This window comes from Ranitomeya imitator, chromosome 6, assembly GCF_032444005.1.
Source record: "Ranitomeya imitator isolate aRanImi1 chromosome 6, aRanImi1.pri, whole genome shotgun sequence".
NCBI classification, from domain to species: Eukaryota; Metazoa; Chordata; class Amphibia; order Anura; family Dendrobatidae; genus Ranitomeya; species Ranitomeya imitator.
Window position 1 is genome coordinate 331618648 of NC_091287.1, and position 17202 is coordinate 331635849.

The following is a 17202-nucleotide window of genomic DNA, read 5'->3' on the forward strand; positions in this document are numbered from 1 at the left end:
ACACATCAAGAATTGTAGTTTTATCTTAATCCAAACCACGATCGCCTATCCCTGACATTAAAGAAGCACTCCTGGTATCAAAATTTTTATCCTCTTAATATACTGATATCATCATGTTATTTTAGCACTGTGTATACTTACAATTGCTCATTTTACCTTTCTACCCAACTAATTGTTCTCTTTTCTCTGCTCTATGTAGAAACAGGAATTCTCTTGTACCTGCATTTGTCATTCTCCTCTTCAACTCCTGACCAAGGTGCTACTTCTCCCCACTGCAGGGACTTTTGCAGTGACTCATGACTCATGCAGGGAAAACTGACCTTCGGTTTCTACATAGAGCTTAGAAGGATTCAGCTAGTCAGTTTGTAAACATAAACACCTGATATCATAGGTCTAATGGAAAAGAGAAGAATTAGCTGGGTAGAAAGGCAAATAAGCAAGTGTAAGAACACAGTGCTATATAATATGATGATTGCACTATATTAAGAGAATAACATTTTTGCTTGGAGTGCTTCTTTAGAGTGAAACCGAGAAAGAAGGTCAAGTGAAAGAGTTTGAGATTTGTTAGATCCAACATTTACCAATGAACCTCAAGTTTATATTTAGGATGTCTGTCCACTTGTTATCCTTTTTCTCTAGTTTTCCAGTTTTGTGCCCCAGTCTAAACTCTTCCTACTGTATACTTAGTGATCTGTGGATGTCTTTACAGGAATCCCAATATAAGTTGACATATTAGCCATGTTGGTGGACTCTCGTAGTATTGCTGGTCTTGCCTCTATAATGTTAAATGGCAGTGAAGAGCGAACCAGCATAAAACAACACCGCACTTAGAGAGTAGAGCAATGCCGTCTAAATAAGCTTTCTAACGGTTACTGCCAGCCTCTGTGAATGGTTGCAGATGTGGATGATGCCTTTTGTTTTTACAACTACCAAGTTCTTGATTTAACCAAAATATACTGGCCTAATAGAGGCACTTCCAATTCAAACAAAACCTACAACAAAAAACGGAAGCAATGCCAAAGTAGAAAATTAAAACATAAGTTTATTACATATAAACATACAATACAAAAAATAATAATAATAATAATAAATAATAATAAGGGGAACAACACAAAAAGAGCCACAGAAACCACAGAGTATTGCACTCAAAATGTTAAAAATACATAAATAGTAAAAATTACGTATTTAATCCACTCCAACAATCACAATATTCTATTCCAAGGTTAGGGAATTTTTTATTTTAATTATTGTTAAATAATTCATCAATAAGAAAGTAATACATAATATATACCCAAACCAAGGAACAGAGTATAAAGCTGCACTACAGTATGACCCAATAACTGCACAAAAATACGCACAAAATGAATATATAATTAGCTAGTCCTTAATAGACAACAAGTAAAAATTATTGCGCAAAAAGGCTAATAATAATAAAGTGCCAAGTGACAAAGGAAAATGTTTCCATATAAGAAATAATAAATGCACTTCAAATATATATCCATGATAATGGTAATCAAAAAAATGCCCCATATGTAAGCAGCTAAATAGTTAATGCATAAGTGCAACGTGCTAATAGACAATAAAGCTCTACTACTATATAGGGAGTCCTAATGAAAACTACATTATGTAGCCACTCAATTAATCCATAATGGGAACGTAGAGTTGTGCAAAAAGGCAATCAATAAAGTGCCAAGTAATAAAGAGTACTTCTCCCCTACGAAGAAGCTATACGCGAAACGTGCGTCGGGTTCCTCGGGTTCTGAGCCACACAGCCAGGTTATGTATTGCCTCTACCTTTAATCTCTCCTGTATAGTTAGCACTTTGCACTTATGCACTAATCAGTCAGCTGGTTGCTCTGGCTAATATTTAGAGCAAATCCCCTTTATATACATGAAAACTCTTTATTACTTGGCACTTTATTGGTTTGGGTATATATTATGTATTACTTTCTTATTGATGAATTATTTAACAATAATTAAAATAAAAAATTCCCTTACCTTGGAATAGAATATTGTGATTGTTGGAGTGGATTAAATACGTAATTTTTACTATTTATGTATTTTTAACATTTTGAGTGCAATACTCTGTGGTTTCTGTGGCTCTTTTTGTGTTGTTCCCCTTATTATTATTTATTATTATTATTTTTTGTATTGTATGTTTATATGTAATAAACTTATGTTTTAATTTTCTACTTTGGCATTGCTTCCGTTTTTTGTTGTAGGTCAAGTTCTTGATTTGCCTAGAAAAAAATGTGTTTGGAAATCAGATTTGATACAGTTTTGCATTTGGAATCGTATATGTATTTCAGAAGGAAGTGAATATTGCAACCTAGTTTATATGTGAGTTGTTTTATATTGTATTTATTCAAGCTTATTCTTCCTGCCTTGTTCACTGTTTTTATGGTACCTGTGCATCCTACTCATCTAACATATGTAACTACCCTCCACATTTGCATGTGTCTCTGTTGGCTGTGACTGTAAAATATAATGTATGCGGTGCTGGAAGGTTCTATTCCCTTTATTATAGTTTATTACACATTTTGCTTCATGTTGCCGCCTTGTTAACAACACTTTACGTGTTTGCATGTTTATACCATGCGTATGCAGAAGGAGTTTTAAATGAAACCCTAATTACACTAATTTTTACCGTCTGCTCATCATAAGACAATGGTAATTTGAAATACAATTTTAATTACATCTATTAAATGCTATATTACATTACAATCCTGGAAACCTTGCATCGTTTACTGATAACACTATATATTTAAGAAAGGCAATACTGCCTCTGAAAGCTGCTGTATGGAATAATATTTAAAGGAGCAGTCACTCTTTTTTATGGTCTCCTCTGTTACCAATCAGTAATGTGTGTACTGTGTGCATTAAAATAGTTAACGGTCGCTGCTGTCTGTTGTTTGCAGCGCTACTTCAGTCCTCTCCTGGCACTACATGACCACAATGGGGACCAACTGGTTTAAACAGCTTCTCCTGTGGACTTAAAGGGAACCTGTCACCCCGTTTTTTGAGATTGAGCTATAAATACTGTTAAATAGGGCCTGCGCTGTGTGTTCCTATAGTGTATGTAGTGAACCCCGATTCCCCACCTATGCTGAGAAATAACTTACCAAAGTCGCCGTTTTCGCCTGTCAATCAGGCTGGTCAGGTCGGGAGGGCGTGGTGACATCGCTGGTTCTTCCTCAGCTTTACGTTGGTGGCGTAGTGGCGTAGTGGTGAACAAGCAGCGCGCGATCTGCGCTGTAATCCCTTGCATCGGTGGGGGCGGCCATCTTCCTGGGGCCGCGCGTGCGCAGATCGAGTGCTCTGCTGCACGGGGCTTCAGGAAAATGGCCGCGGGATGCCGCGCGTGCGCATTAGAGATCGCGGCGGCCATTTTCCCAAAGCCGAGATGCAAACTCGGCTTTGGGAAAATGGCCGCCGCGATCTCTAATGCGCACGCGCGGCATCCCGCGGCCATTTTCCTGAAGCCCCGTGCAACAGAGCACTCGATCTGCGCACGCGCGGCCCCAGGAAGATGGCCGCCCCCACCGATGCAAGGGATTACAGCGCAGATCGCGCGCTGCTTGTTCACCACTACGCCACTACGCCACCAACGTAAAGCTGAGGAAGAACCAGCGATGTCACCACGCCCTCCCGACCTGACCAGCCTGATTGACAGGCGAAAACGGCGACTTTGGTAAGTTATTTCTCAGCATAGGTGGGGAATCGGGGTACACTACATACACTATAGGAACACACAGCGCAGGCCCTATTTAACAGTATTTATAGCTCAATCTCAAAAAACGGGGTGACAGGTTCCCTTTAAGGTAATTTTTTCAATATAAGCCTATGAGATTCAGAACTAGACTTTCATAGGCTTACATTAAAAAAGGAACTAAAAACCCAGAATTGCTGGCACATGATGTAGAAGAGGCCTGAAGCAGAGCTGAAAACTGCAGAAGACAGCGATTAGTAAGTATTTTAATATGCACACAACAAACACATATCTGATTGCTGATAAAGAGGCCAATAAAGAAACAAAATGCTAAAGTGGTCCTCTTAAAGATGCGTTGTTTTGTCTGATTCACTGTATGATTAGATACTTCAGCATTATAAAGTCTAGGCAATTTCATTTAAAAGGACTATGGTAGATTTGCTCACTTGACTGCTCATAGAGATAGACATAGGAATGCTGTGTCTTTAAATCTTTCATTGGTTTATTAAAGGTACTGCCTAGCCTCAGTCCCCTGATGACGCCAGTCTTGCTGGCGAAACATGTCGGGGAGGCTTAGGGCAATATTTTAAATAGCATCAGGCAGTTTAGTTTTGGCAATAGGTTTGGTATATAGGCAGCGGCCGCACCTTGATGCATACGCCTATAATTGAATACAATATCAGGACAATGAGTACTGTTCTTGTGCTTGAAGGAGGCTCTCCCTGGTCTTCTGGTGCTTGAAGGAGGCTCTCCTTCACGATTGGCTTCATCCTTGCGATCCTGTCCAGCATCTGGGCCCCATGCTGGATGATACTTTGGTGGAGTGTATCCTCTGCTTCCCAGGTATCCTTCGCAATATCCAGAAGTCCCCGATGGTGCCTTCCTTTAACAACTCAAACAGCGAGAACCCTGTAGAGGCTTGTGGCATTTCCCTAATTGAGAACAGTAGAAACGGGAGTAGGCAATTCCAGTCTTGGCCATCCTTTTTCATGACCTTCTTAAGCATTGACTTCAGTGTCTTATTGAACCTCTCCACCAGGCCATCAGTCTGCGGTTGGTACACAGACGTCCTGAGTTGTGAAATTTGGCGATCCTTACATAACTCTCTCATTACCTTTGACATACATGGCATTTCTTAGTCCATCAGGATCTCCTTTGGCTGGCCCGTCTCGGAGAAAATATGAACTATCTCTCGGGCTCTTCTCCTGGCGGAGTTTCTTAGTGCTACTGCCTGCGGATACCTTGTTGCATACTCCATGACTATCAGGATATATTAGTGCCCTCTAGCAGACTTAAATAGTGGCCCGACAAGGTCCATGGCAATCACTTCAAATGGGACCTCTTTAATGGGTAACAGCACTAGGAAACTGCGAAAGTGGGAGACAGGAGCAGTTAGCTGACAGGTAGGAAAGGACCAACAATAATTAATCTTTTGGTGACACCTGGGCCAGTTGAACCTTTTACCCTCTCCTGGGTTTTGGACAGATGCCCACCCAAGACATGAGAATAGGACAGGTCTAGTACCCTACCCCTATAGGGCAGGGGTGTCAAACTGCATTCCTTGAGGGCTGCAACCAGGTCATGTTTTCAGGATTTCCTTGTAATGCACAGGTGATAATTTAATCACCTACACACATAATGATTGCAGCACCTTGTGCAATGCTAAGGAAATCTTGAAAACACGCATGGTTTGCGGCCCTCAAGGAATGCAGTTTGACACCCCTGCTATAGGGTCCCGTTACTAACAGCTGCTCTAATACTTCCCCTCTCAGTTTAGTGACCCGATTTTACATATCCTCATTTACTGAGAAGTATGGAAACCTGGCGTCGGCCACCGGCTTTTGGGTAACCAGTTATCACAGTAACATTGCCCCATGCCCTTTTTAAAGTGAGGTCCTCTATTTTAGCAGGCACAAAATTCCTCCCAGAAACATCCAACTAAGGAATATGTGCCTCATGGGTCACTGTCTTGTCCTCTTCACCAGCAAGGACACACAGTAGGAACTCATCTGCTTCCAACTGCGATGGGGATTATTCATGTTTTAACTGGCTCCTATCTGATTAACTTGGCACCACCGCCTTTTAACATAAGTCCCAGAACAAACTAAAGTCCCACCCTATTATTACTGGATGTAGCAGGTCTTTAACTACTCGAAACTCATGGGACATAGTGCCACAGTTTGATTTTATACACACTCTAGCAACGGGGTAGTCCTTTGCTATGCTACAATTCATTGGTTTGGCAGACATAGGACAACGGATTGCTATATACCTTGGACTGTGGGTTGCGAGCTTATCCATTTTGGCCAAAATAGTAACCAATACCTATTTTAATGTATTTTTTGTATGCATTAACGTTTTCATCTTTTTATTGCACTTTTTATCATTTTTAGCAGGATGTAGCTAGGCCCCTTTATGTTGGCTTGGTGCTTATGTGTGGTGCATATATATAGTGCTGGACAGCCCGCCTGCTAATACTATGGGCGTGATCAATAGGCTGTTATCCAGACACACTGCATCACACTTACCTGTGTGAATAGCGTCCTATGCAAGCCCTAACTGTGTGCATTTTTACTACTAGGCAGCCAACCCCTCCATTATTTAGGTGAGTGGGTGGTTGTTCTCATTAGTAGCTTGCACCTGTCCTGCTCCAGCCTTTATCAGTGGGGGCCTGCTGCATCCTGCTAGTGCATTTGTCATTTGACAAGGTTTTGGTGAGGCTACTTTCTATGATGTGACCGTGACATCTACAAATTAAATCCTTAGAAGCGGCCTATGGCAAACCTTTTGCGACCCCTTGGGACCTTGGACTTTCCCCAGTTGTGGCTCTACTACACTTCTTTTGAGAGTCCAGCTTCTTCTGGGTATATAGTACAGGGATGCAACACCACCTGGTTTCCTTAAGGCCCCTTCACATTAAGCGACGCTGCAGCGATACCGACAACGATCCGGATCGCTGCAGCGTCGCTGTTTGGTCGCTGGAGAGCTGTCACACAGACTGCTCTCCAGCGACCAACGATGCCGGTAACCAGGGTAAACATCGGGTTACTAAGCGCAGGGCCGCGCTTAGTAACCCGATGTTTACCCTGGTTACCATCCTAAAAGTAAAAAAAAACAAACAGTACATACTTACCTACAGCCGTCTGTCCTCCAGCGCTGTGCTCTGCACTCCTCCTGCACTGGCTGTGAGCACAGCGGCCGGAAAGCAGAGCGGTGACGTCACTGCTCTGCTTTCCGGCTGACCGACGCTCACAGCCAGTACAGGAGGAGAGCAGAGCACAGCGCCGGGGACAGACAGCGGTAGGTAAGTATGTACTGTTTGTTTGTTTTTTCTTTTAGGATGGTAACCAGGGTAAACATCGGGTTACTAAGCGCGGCCCTGCGCTTAGTTACCCGATGTTTACCCTGGTTACCAGTGAAGACATCGCTGGATCGGTGTCACACACGCCGATCCAGCGATGTCAGCAGGAGTCCAGCGACGAAATAAAGTTCTGGACTTTATTCAGCGACCAACGATCTCCCAGCAGGGGCCTGATCGTTGGTCGCTGTCACACATAACGATTTCATTAACGATATCGTTGCTACGTCACAAAAAGCAACGATATCGTTAACAATATCGTTATGTATGAAGGTACCTTTAAGGAAATGACTATCTGGTATCTTTCCAATAGGCCAACTAGGTCGTCTGCATGCCTGGGCTCTTCCTGGGCAACCCAGGTCTGCACCAGTCTAGGAAGGAAGTGAATTAATCTGTCCATAAGAACTCTCTTGACCATCATGGCTGGGGTAGAGGGCTCTGGCTGCAACCACTTCTGTACCAGATGTAGTAGTTTGAACATTTGGGGGGAGCGAGGGGGTTTCTCAGCGCAATAAGCCTAGTGGTGGACCCTTTGAGCTCTAACAGACTAAGTCACTCCTGAACGTGCCAGTATCTCCATTTTTAATTTGGCATATTTCTGAGCATCCTGTAAGACCAGATCGTAATAACATTTTTGGGGCTCACCCTTTAGATTGGGGTACAGCAATTGTGCCCACTGTGCCGGTGGCAGCTTTTTCCGCTCTTCCACCCTTTCAAACAGTATCAAAAATGCCTCAACATTATCACCTGGGGTCATCTTTTGCATGGCTCGTCTTACCGCCTTCCGGACATATGAGACATCACCTAGACTTTTAGTTGGAGAGGCCTCCTTGCCATGAATCACCTCTGAGTAAATCAATCTGCTGCTGTTGTCGGTGCTGTTGCTGCTGGTGCTGGAGCTGTTGTATGAGCAGCTTACTTGTCTCCCGTTGGACTTGCACCAGGTGTTCCTCCATGCTATTTGACTTTGCTTTGTAGCTAACCGCCGCAGATTATCCACAGCCATCACACGTACTCCCTGGTGAAGTTGCCAGCATTCTCCACCATGTGTGGTAGATCGGCTCACTCGGCTGCTCATAGAGGTAGACACAGGAATGCTGTCTCTTTAAATCTCTGACTGATTTATTAAAGGTACTGCATAAACCAGTGCAACGTTGGCAAAATAAATAATGCCATTTTGGCCTAGCAGGAAAACAAAGCTTAACTATGGCATAGTTTGTGTTTCCGCTGGGATCCGCCCACTCAGGAACAAATAAGGCTAGGTTCACACTAGCGTTGCGCCGCCCTGCGTCGGCGACGCAACGCGCGACGCACGTAAAAACGCGCGCAAACGCGCGCAAAAACGCGCGCGTTTTGCGACGCGTGCGTCGTTTTTGGCGAAAATCGGACGCACAGAAAATGCTACAATGTAGCGTTTTCTTGCGTCCGACGCTAGCGTCGGAAACGACGCACGTGGCAAAAACGCCACCAAAACAACGCACGCGTCCCCTATGTTAAACATAGGGGCGCGTCGCCGCTGCGTCGCCGGCGCAACAGCGACGCACATTGGCGGAACGCCAATGTGAACGTAGCCTAACAAAAGCTTCAGCTTTCCTTATCATGAAAACAGCTCTGGAGCTTGCACCTCCAGACACACCAAACCCTGAATGAGCCAGGAGGCTGTGTATTTATCCTCTGGACTCCAGCCAACGTTGGCAAAATAAATAATGCCATTTTGGCCTAGCAGGAAAACAAAGCTTAACTATGGCATAGTTTGTGTTTCCGCTGGGATCCGCCCACTCAGGAACAAATAAGGCTAGGTTCACACTAGCGTTGCGCCGCCCTGCGTCGGCGACGCAACGCGCGACGCACGTAAAAACGCGCGCAAAAACGCGCGCGTTTTGCGACGCGTGCGTCGTTTTTGGCGAAAATCGGACGCACAGAAAATGCTACAATGTAGCGTTTTCTTGCGTCCGACGCTAGCGTCGGAAACGACGCACGTGGCAAAAACGCCACCAAAACAACGCACGCGTCCCCTATGTTAAACATAGGGGCGCGTCGCCGCTGCGTCGCCGGCGCAACAGCGACGCACATTGGCGGAACGCCAATGTGAACGTAGCCTAACAAAAGCTTCAGCTTTCCTTATCATGAAAACAGCTCTGGAGCTTGCACCTCCAGACACACCAAACCCTGAATGAGCCAGGAGGCTGTGTATTTATCCTCTGGACTCCAGCCTGGGAGATATGGTGAACAGCCTCCCACCCGCAATACAGCTATTCACTCAACTTAGCCCTTAACATGGCCAATTAGCCCCTCTCAGCACCTAGTGTGCTAGAGCATTTTCCTACGTTCATATCACTGAAGCTAACAACCTCAGTGATATATATCTCCCCTCCAGTACGTTGTCACAACAGTTTAAAAAAAAAAAGCATCTAAATAGTAGCTTGGGTGTAAGGGATGCTGACTTGGCAATTGGTGCTTGAGTAGCCCCTCATAAGAAGCTGTTATTCTAAATGACATTTGTTAGGTGTTACTGATGTTACATTCAGGAAAAAGAGCTTCACTTCAAGATGAGACTAAGCCTTTTATTCCCAACTTTTACTATTAAAGCGGTTGGCCACATGTTTTTTGGAATGAATATTTTGGTTTTACTGTTTTGCGTTTACAACTGATAGATTCTCAGGTAAGGAGGTCAGCCACTTCTCTTGTTAGTGTAGCTTTCCTCATAACCTGACCAACACTGTCTGGTTGTGGAGGAGAATGTGACCGGACTTGTCCATTAGCCTCCTTCATTAGGCAGATTTCAAATGTGGGGTGTTTTACATTTGGATGAGTCTGATGGACAGATGTGTTCACACGCTCCACCACCAGCAGCCATTGTATGGACAGAAGTTCTGGTCTGTGTGAAGAAAGCTGTTCTAGCAAGAGAAAATGGCCAACTTCTTTACCTCTGAATCCATCAGTGTGCTCGTTGTGATCGTTTTTATAGGAAACTTTGAAACTTTTATCTGTCTCTTCAGCTAATTTATGGCCACAAACCTCATTAAAATTGAATATGTAGCAAAACAAAGAACCTGTAAAAAAGTGCAACATCTAATATATAAAGCTGAATGTGTGTGTGCGTGTATGTATGTGTGTATATCCGGGATTGGCATCTGAACCGTCGCATCTATAGCCACAAAATTTTGCACAGTCACACGTCTGGACCCCGAGAGCGTCATAGGCTATGTTGTGAGGCGAAATTTTAACCCCGCGCGTTCCAATTCACCAAACAATTTTGCCCCTATCTACATAATGGGGAAAAAAGTGAAAGGAAAAGTGTTGGAGGCGTCGTAGCTACAGCCACAAAATTTTGCACAGTCACACGTCTGGACCCTGAGAGCGTCATACGCTATGTTGTGAGGTGAAATTTTAACCCCGTGCTTTCCAATTCACCAAACAATTTTGCCCCTATCTACATAATGGGGAAAAAGTGAAAGGAAAAGTGTTGGAGGCGTCGCAGCTGCAGCCACAAAATTTTGCACAGTCACACGTCTGGACCCCGAGAGCGTCATAGGCTATGTTGTAAGGTGAAATTTTAACCCCGCGCTTTCCAATTCACCAAACAATTTTGCCCCTATCTACATAATGGGAAAAAATGAAAGGAAAAGTGTTGGAGGCAAATTGACAGCTGCCAGATGTGAACAAGGGGGACTTAAAGAATGAGAGCGATGGCGCCAAAGAGTATATACCGTACAGTTGCTAAGGTGGGGCCCCGACATGGGATACTCACCACACACGGGGATATGAACACACACAAAATGCGCCACACACTACCACGTGCTTGAACACATATTACCCTCAGCACACATTTCACCACAAATACACCAACCTCGCCACATAAAAGTCGAAACACAAAAGTCGCCGCTCAAAACTCGCCACGCGCAGAACTCGCCACATGCAAAAACTAGGCTCTTGCAAAACTCGCCACAAGTGCAAAACTCACCTCATGGAAAACTTGCCACATGCAAAACTTGCACACGCGGAAAAATTGCCACATGTACAAAAGTTGCAACACATGCAAAAGTTGCCTCACACAAAACTTGCACATACTCAAAAGGCACCACACATAAAACTCGCCACGCGCAAAACTCGCCATGCGCAAAACTTGCTGCACACAACTTGCTACACTAACCTGTTAAATGCAACTCGACACACAAAAAGTTGCTACACGCATGTTGCCACACAAAACTCATCTCACAAAAGTCGCTACATGCATGTCGCCACACGCAACTCAACACACACAACTTGACAAACGAAACCCGCCCTAAAACACACACAAGTCTGGTATTATCCTTCAAAAATACAAATCTGATTAATAAGCAGACAAACTACAAGAGCAACAAATGTACCATATAGGAAATACGGCAGCTGTCAGTCACATGACCTGTCTATTATGTGTATGTGTGAGCTAATATATACTGCCAGGGGGAGGGCTTCCTGTTGGCTGGGGATTTATCAGGCTGCCAAATTAGCTTACAAATACTGAGGTAAAAATACTGAGCAAATAACGTGCGAACGAGGTCTAATACAGGAGGAGATGACACACAGGTATATACTATATACAGGAGAGATGACACACAAGTATATACTATATAGAGGAGGAGATGACATACAGGTACATACTATATACAGGAGCAGATGACCTACAGGTATATACTATATACAGGAGGAGATTACACACAGATATATACTATATACAGGGGAGATGACACACAGGTATATACTATATAAAGGAGGAGATGACATACAGGTATATACTATATATAGAAGGAGATGACATACAGGTATATACTATATACAGGGGAGATGACACAGCAGGTATATACTATATACAGGGGAGATTACATACAGGTATATACTATATACAGGAGATGACATACAGGTGTATACTATATATAAGGGAGATGAGAAACATGTATATACTGAGGTGAAAATGAGAGGTGTGAGGTGAAAATGAAAAGGTGTGAGTGCAAAATGAGAGGAGTGAGGGAAAATAGTGGAGTGATCGGAAAATGACAGATGTGAGGTCGAAATGACAAGTGATAGGGGGGAATGAGAGGAGTGAGGGAGAAAATGAGAGGTGTGAGGGAGAAAAATGAGAGACGTGAGGGGGAAAATGAAAGATGTGATTGGGAAAATGAGAGGTGTGATGGGAAAATAAGAGAAGTGAGGTGCTATAACTAACCACAGATAATTACTATGCCCAGGCAACGCCGGGCTCTTCAGCTAGTTTATAATAAAACCCAATTTTTCATAATGAAACCCCCATTGGAAAAAAAATGATTTGTAGACCAAAGTACATGCATTTAAATTTTAAAACTCTATTTTCTCAAAATAGTCATCCCATTTAAAATAGTGAATATTAAAACCTACAAAATCTGAAATTAATCATGCTGGTTCAATTTTTCTTCTTTTCTTATATGTTTTATTTATCTTCTCAAGGTCCTTGTCCCAAAAGACCAAGCATTCATAGGGAAAATGGTTGAAGTAGAAATTTTTGAAGCAGGAAAGCATTACATGAAAGGAAATCCATTTTTTGAGTCCAAGGTTTACACACCATCCATCACAAAGCCATTAAAGAAAGGAAAAGTTTCTGGTCTGTCAGAGGTGAGTGTGCTTACCAGATACTATTATTTACGAATTGAAAAATGTGATTATATCAGCACAGATTATAAGGAAATTAACTCGCAATTAGCGTCGCATGGTACAGTATACAATGCGGTTTGACATTTAATACTGAAGAACCATGATGTTTTTGCCACATTAGTATTTGTGGCAGTGATTGGGGAACATCTCAGGGCTGGTGTGATTTTATATGTTCCAGAGACCGTCCGAACCATCACTTTACTATGTTGTCACAGGTTTTCTCAAATTTTTTTTTTCTGGATGACGTTTCAAAAAAGCACTGACAGAAGACATATTTTATATGAATAGATTGATAAGCCGATGAATGGTATAGAGCATGAAAGATTTAAAGTGAACCTGTCTCCAGAAAACCCTATTAACCTGCAGATATGGGGTTAACCTGGCCGGCGCACGCACTTACCCAAACTCTGCAGGGAGAAGATTAATTTTATTACCCATAACAGTGATTTGGATTTCAGTCATGGGCCGGCGCCGCTGCAGGTTCAGTCACCTGAGAATACAGAGCGTCGCTTGTAACTGCATCCCCAGCACTGACTAACAGCCGTCCCCACTACACAGCCAGTGTCAGTCAGCGGCGGGGGCATGGTTACAGCCATCACACTGTATACTCTCCGCATTCTGATAAGTGCGGGCACTATTAATGCTATTAACCTGCAGATTAACCTTATATCTGCAGGTTAATAGTGTTTTTTTTTTCTGGTGACAAGCTCCCTTTAAAGCATATTCACACGTCTTTTCAGCAGTTATTTTTTTAGCTTCTAGCAAGGTGGGCTCTCATTGAGTGACAGCTCTGGTGAATAGAACTAGTATTAGTAGAACTATAAAGCACATCACAAGTTCTGCTATAACACATTCAGCTATCTGTTGTTTGTTCTGAGTCTGTACTGTATTTATACAAAAAGATAATAAGGCATTTGAACAAGCACACAGCTCCAGATTGCAGAGAGTGAATAGGAGAGCAGCTGTGAAATCTGCAGGGCTGGTGATTTAATATTGTATCTATACATAAGAGAGAGTGAGAGGGGGAGTAAACAGTTAACTGTTGTATATAAATTAATGGTCTGGAGATAGCTGTCTGGGATGTTAAGAGTTAACCCCTTCTCTGGAATGTAACTACTGCACACTCTTGGACAGGCATTAGAGGCCATGCTCCATGGGAACACAATGTATACTCTAAAAGAAAATCTCTCATTGCGGGAGAATGACAGCAGACAGAAAAAGCAAGTCAATTGCAAACTTGCTTATTTTCATGGTGCCTAAATAATTAAAGCAATTCAATAACTTCCCTTTAAGTCTTTAGTTTGGAATAGTAAATAACTTACAGCTATTAAGTGATGACAATTGCAATTACAATATTGTATACCACTAGTCATGAAAAATGAGTTATCTATTATTATGGATTGTCCAGGATAAAAAACTGTCTAACCATTTGTCTCCTGCTTTGAGTACTTATTCTCAATTTGTTGCTAAAATCCATGTTCAGTAAAGAGGAGCTAGTAGATCTTTTAGAATTGATGATACAGTTCTTGTCCTTAGAAGTGTATGAAAACAGCAGAGGCAGTTAGACACACACAGATGATTTAGTAAGTTTAATATCCAAGCCAAGTGCTGGATTCACAGCTATACTACGGAGTACTGATAAAAAAAATATTTTCCATACCGTTTACATGTTCAGTGTTTGGTGAGTATTTTACATAAGAATTTGTAAACCAAAACCAGGAGGGGATGATAAATACAGAAGTGGTGCACATGTTTCTATTCTGCTTTTCCTCTGATTGTCCCACTCCTGGTTTTGGCTACAAATACTGATGTAAAATACTGACCAAATACTGAACATGTGATAGTAAGATATAAGATAGATAGGAGAGCAGAATCTCTCTCTGATTTGTTTTTTTTCTTCTTTGTGTCTATTGGAGAATAGAAGCTAGTCTCTGTACATTTTGGTGAAACCTAACAACTGGATATACAAAGAGTAAAATAAATTAAAAAATAATGCAGGATACAAGTATTATACTAGTGAGATCTAGTGTTATTTCTATACGTACGGTAGCTATTTTTGTACTTTGCCGTATAACCATTTTTGCCAAGATTTTACAGGACCTTTCTATGCACTCACTTATGTATGTGCTCCAGTACCTGCATTCTGTATGGATAGAACATGTAATCTGCAGCTGCAGGTTGGAATGTCTGGCTGCTTACATTCAGAGCTTCATACTAAATTTGCATCTCTTCAAGGGTGCTTATAAAACTCTTGGCAATATACAGTCTAGACAGCAGCTTCTTTCTAGTGACTTATACATATACTGTAAGCACTTTCTGCTTTTAACAATTCTAATGTTTTCCCTGGAGGAAACACTATGAATACTGGTCTACTTTTTATACCAAGAGTGTGAATAGCATTGAGATTTCCTTTTTATTTAAAATTTCCAAAGGTGAGTAGAAAGGGTTATGCTTCAGATGTTTGCTGCCATGTCTATAAATGTGTAAATGAGTTTGTGCCCATCCTGAAGCCGCTCTACTCAGTACTGGCGTCTGAAGACAAGCAATGTGCTTTTGTAATATTTACTTTTTGCTATCATCTGGATTGCTGTAGGATAAATGAAACTAGAGAATGCATGGGAAAAAAATAGCAATTTATAATTCATAGAGCAGGATGCAAAGCATTTTGGGTAAAGTTTTACCTTGACAATTGATTAATACTGTTCAGGAGGCGAAACGTGAAGAGGAAGAAAAACTTTCTGTTTCTGAAAATAAAGATATTGGCGAAAATAAATAAATAGGTATTGTGATACAGTGACTGGTGTCATTGTGAATGGCCGGTATGTGTCACAGAGACAGAGGTTGTCCTCTGCACTGTAAGCCCAAAATGTTGTTGTTCTGGGACTTGTAGTTCCACAAGTGTTTGTTTTGTTACAAGGGGGGCTCACAGGGTTAGTTGGAGAGCTGGGAGGGACTGACTAACCACACACAACTCCCACCTATGGGGGTGGTTACAGGTATGTAATGTGACCAGGGTTTGGGTCACATGTTCAGAGTGTATGGACTTGAATGGTCAGAGTGTGAGGTCCTGGATGGCCTGTGTGTTGGAATGTACTGCAGTGGACTGTATTCCTGGAAGCACATGGTAAGGCCATGGACTGAAGGCCTGTGTGTTGGAAGTTCCTGGGACTGGTATTCCTGAATAGCACATGGAAAGGCCGTATGTTCAGAGTCTGTGACGGCACTGTGTTGTGGAAGCTACCATTCCTTCTGCGGGTCTGGACTATCTGAAGTGCCCTGGTCACAAGGACGGTGATCCCAGTTAGGCAGCTTCCTTGGGAACCAGGACTGACAGGAGTCAGTATGTGGAGCAGGAGCTCCTGTAAGGTAACTCCATATAAAGGGTGTTACAGGCAGAGAAGTATCTACCATTGGAACAGACTGTCGGTGGTTATTGTGTTCCATTAATGTATATAATGAACTGTTTGTGACACAGTTTGAGTTTAAACTGGAATAGACTGTTTTGTCAGATATCGTGTCTGAGTGCTTTAATCCTGTTGTCAAGCGAGTGTCCCCCAACACACTCAGGGAGCGCTATATCACATAATATATATATATATATATATATATATATATATATATATATATATATGTATATATATATATATATATATATATATAGTACAGAGCAAAAGTTTGGACACACCTTCTCATTTAAAGATTTTTCTGTGGAATTATATACTTAACAAAAAAGTGTAAAACAACTGAAAATATGTCTTATAGGTTCTTCAAAGTAGCCACCTTTTGCTTTGATGACTGCTTTGCACACTCTTGGCATTCTCTTGATGAGCTCTTGATACATGATGATGTGCTTGATTCCGGCAGGGAATATTATTATTATACATTTTTATAGCGCTGTTTATTCCATGGTACTTTACATGTGAAAGAGGGCAAATATAGACAAATACAATAAGCATGAGCAAAAAACAATGCACTAACAGGTACAGAAGGAGGGAGGACCCTGCCCGTGAGGTCTCACAGTCTGCAGGCGATGGGTGAGGATACACTAGGAGAGGGTAGAGCTGGTCGTGCAGTGGTTCAGTATGTTGAGGATCACTGCAGGCTGTAGGCTTGTCGGAACACGTGAGTCTTCAGGTTCTTTTTGAAGGTTTCTATGGTAGGCGAGAGTCTGATGTGTTGGGGTAGAGAGTTCCAGAGTATGGGGGAAGCACGGTAGAAGTCTTGGATGCGGTTGTGGGAAGAAGAGATAAGAGGGGAGTAGAGAAGGAGATCTTGTGAGGATCGAACATTGCATGTAGGTAAGTACCCGGAGACCATGTCACAGATGCATGGAGGAAACTGGTTGTGGATGGCTTTGTATGTCATAGTATGGGTTTTGAACTGTAGCCTCTGGACCAGAGGTGTCAAACTGCATTCCTCGAGGGCTGCAAACAGGTCATGTTTTCAGGATTTCCTTGTATTGCACAGG

The 17202-nt window shown here is 42.4% G+C and overlaps 1 protein-coding gene across 1 annotated transcript in view; it reads left to right on the forward strand.

The window, feature by feature from the left end:
• Window positions 1-17202, forward strand: part of CDKAL1 (CDK5 regulatory subunit associated protein 1 like 1) — a 1139765-nt gene that overhangs the window by 1036426 nt on the left and 86137 nt on the right. Inside the window, exon 15 of the mRNA XM_069730862.1 lies at window positions 12531-12695. Coding sequence (XP_069586963.1) covers window positions 12531-12695 — 165 coding nt within the window. The remainder of the gene's footprint in view (window positions 1-12530; window positions 12696-17202) is intronic.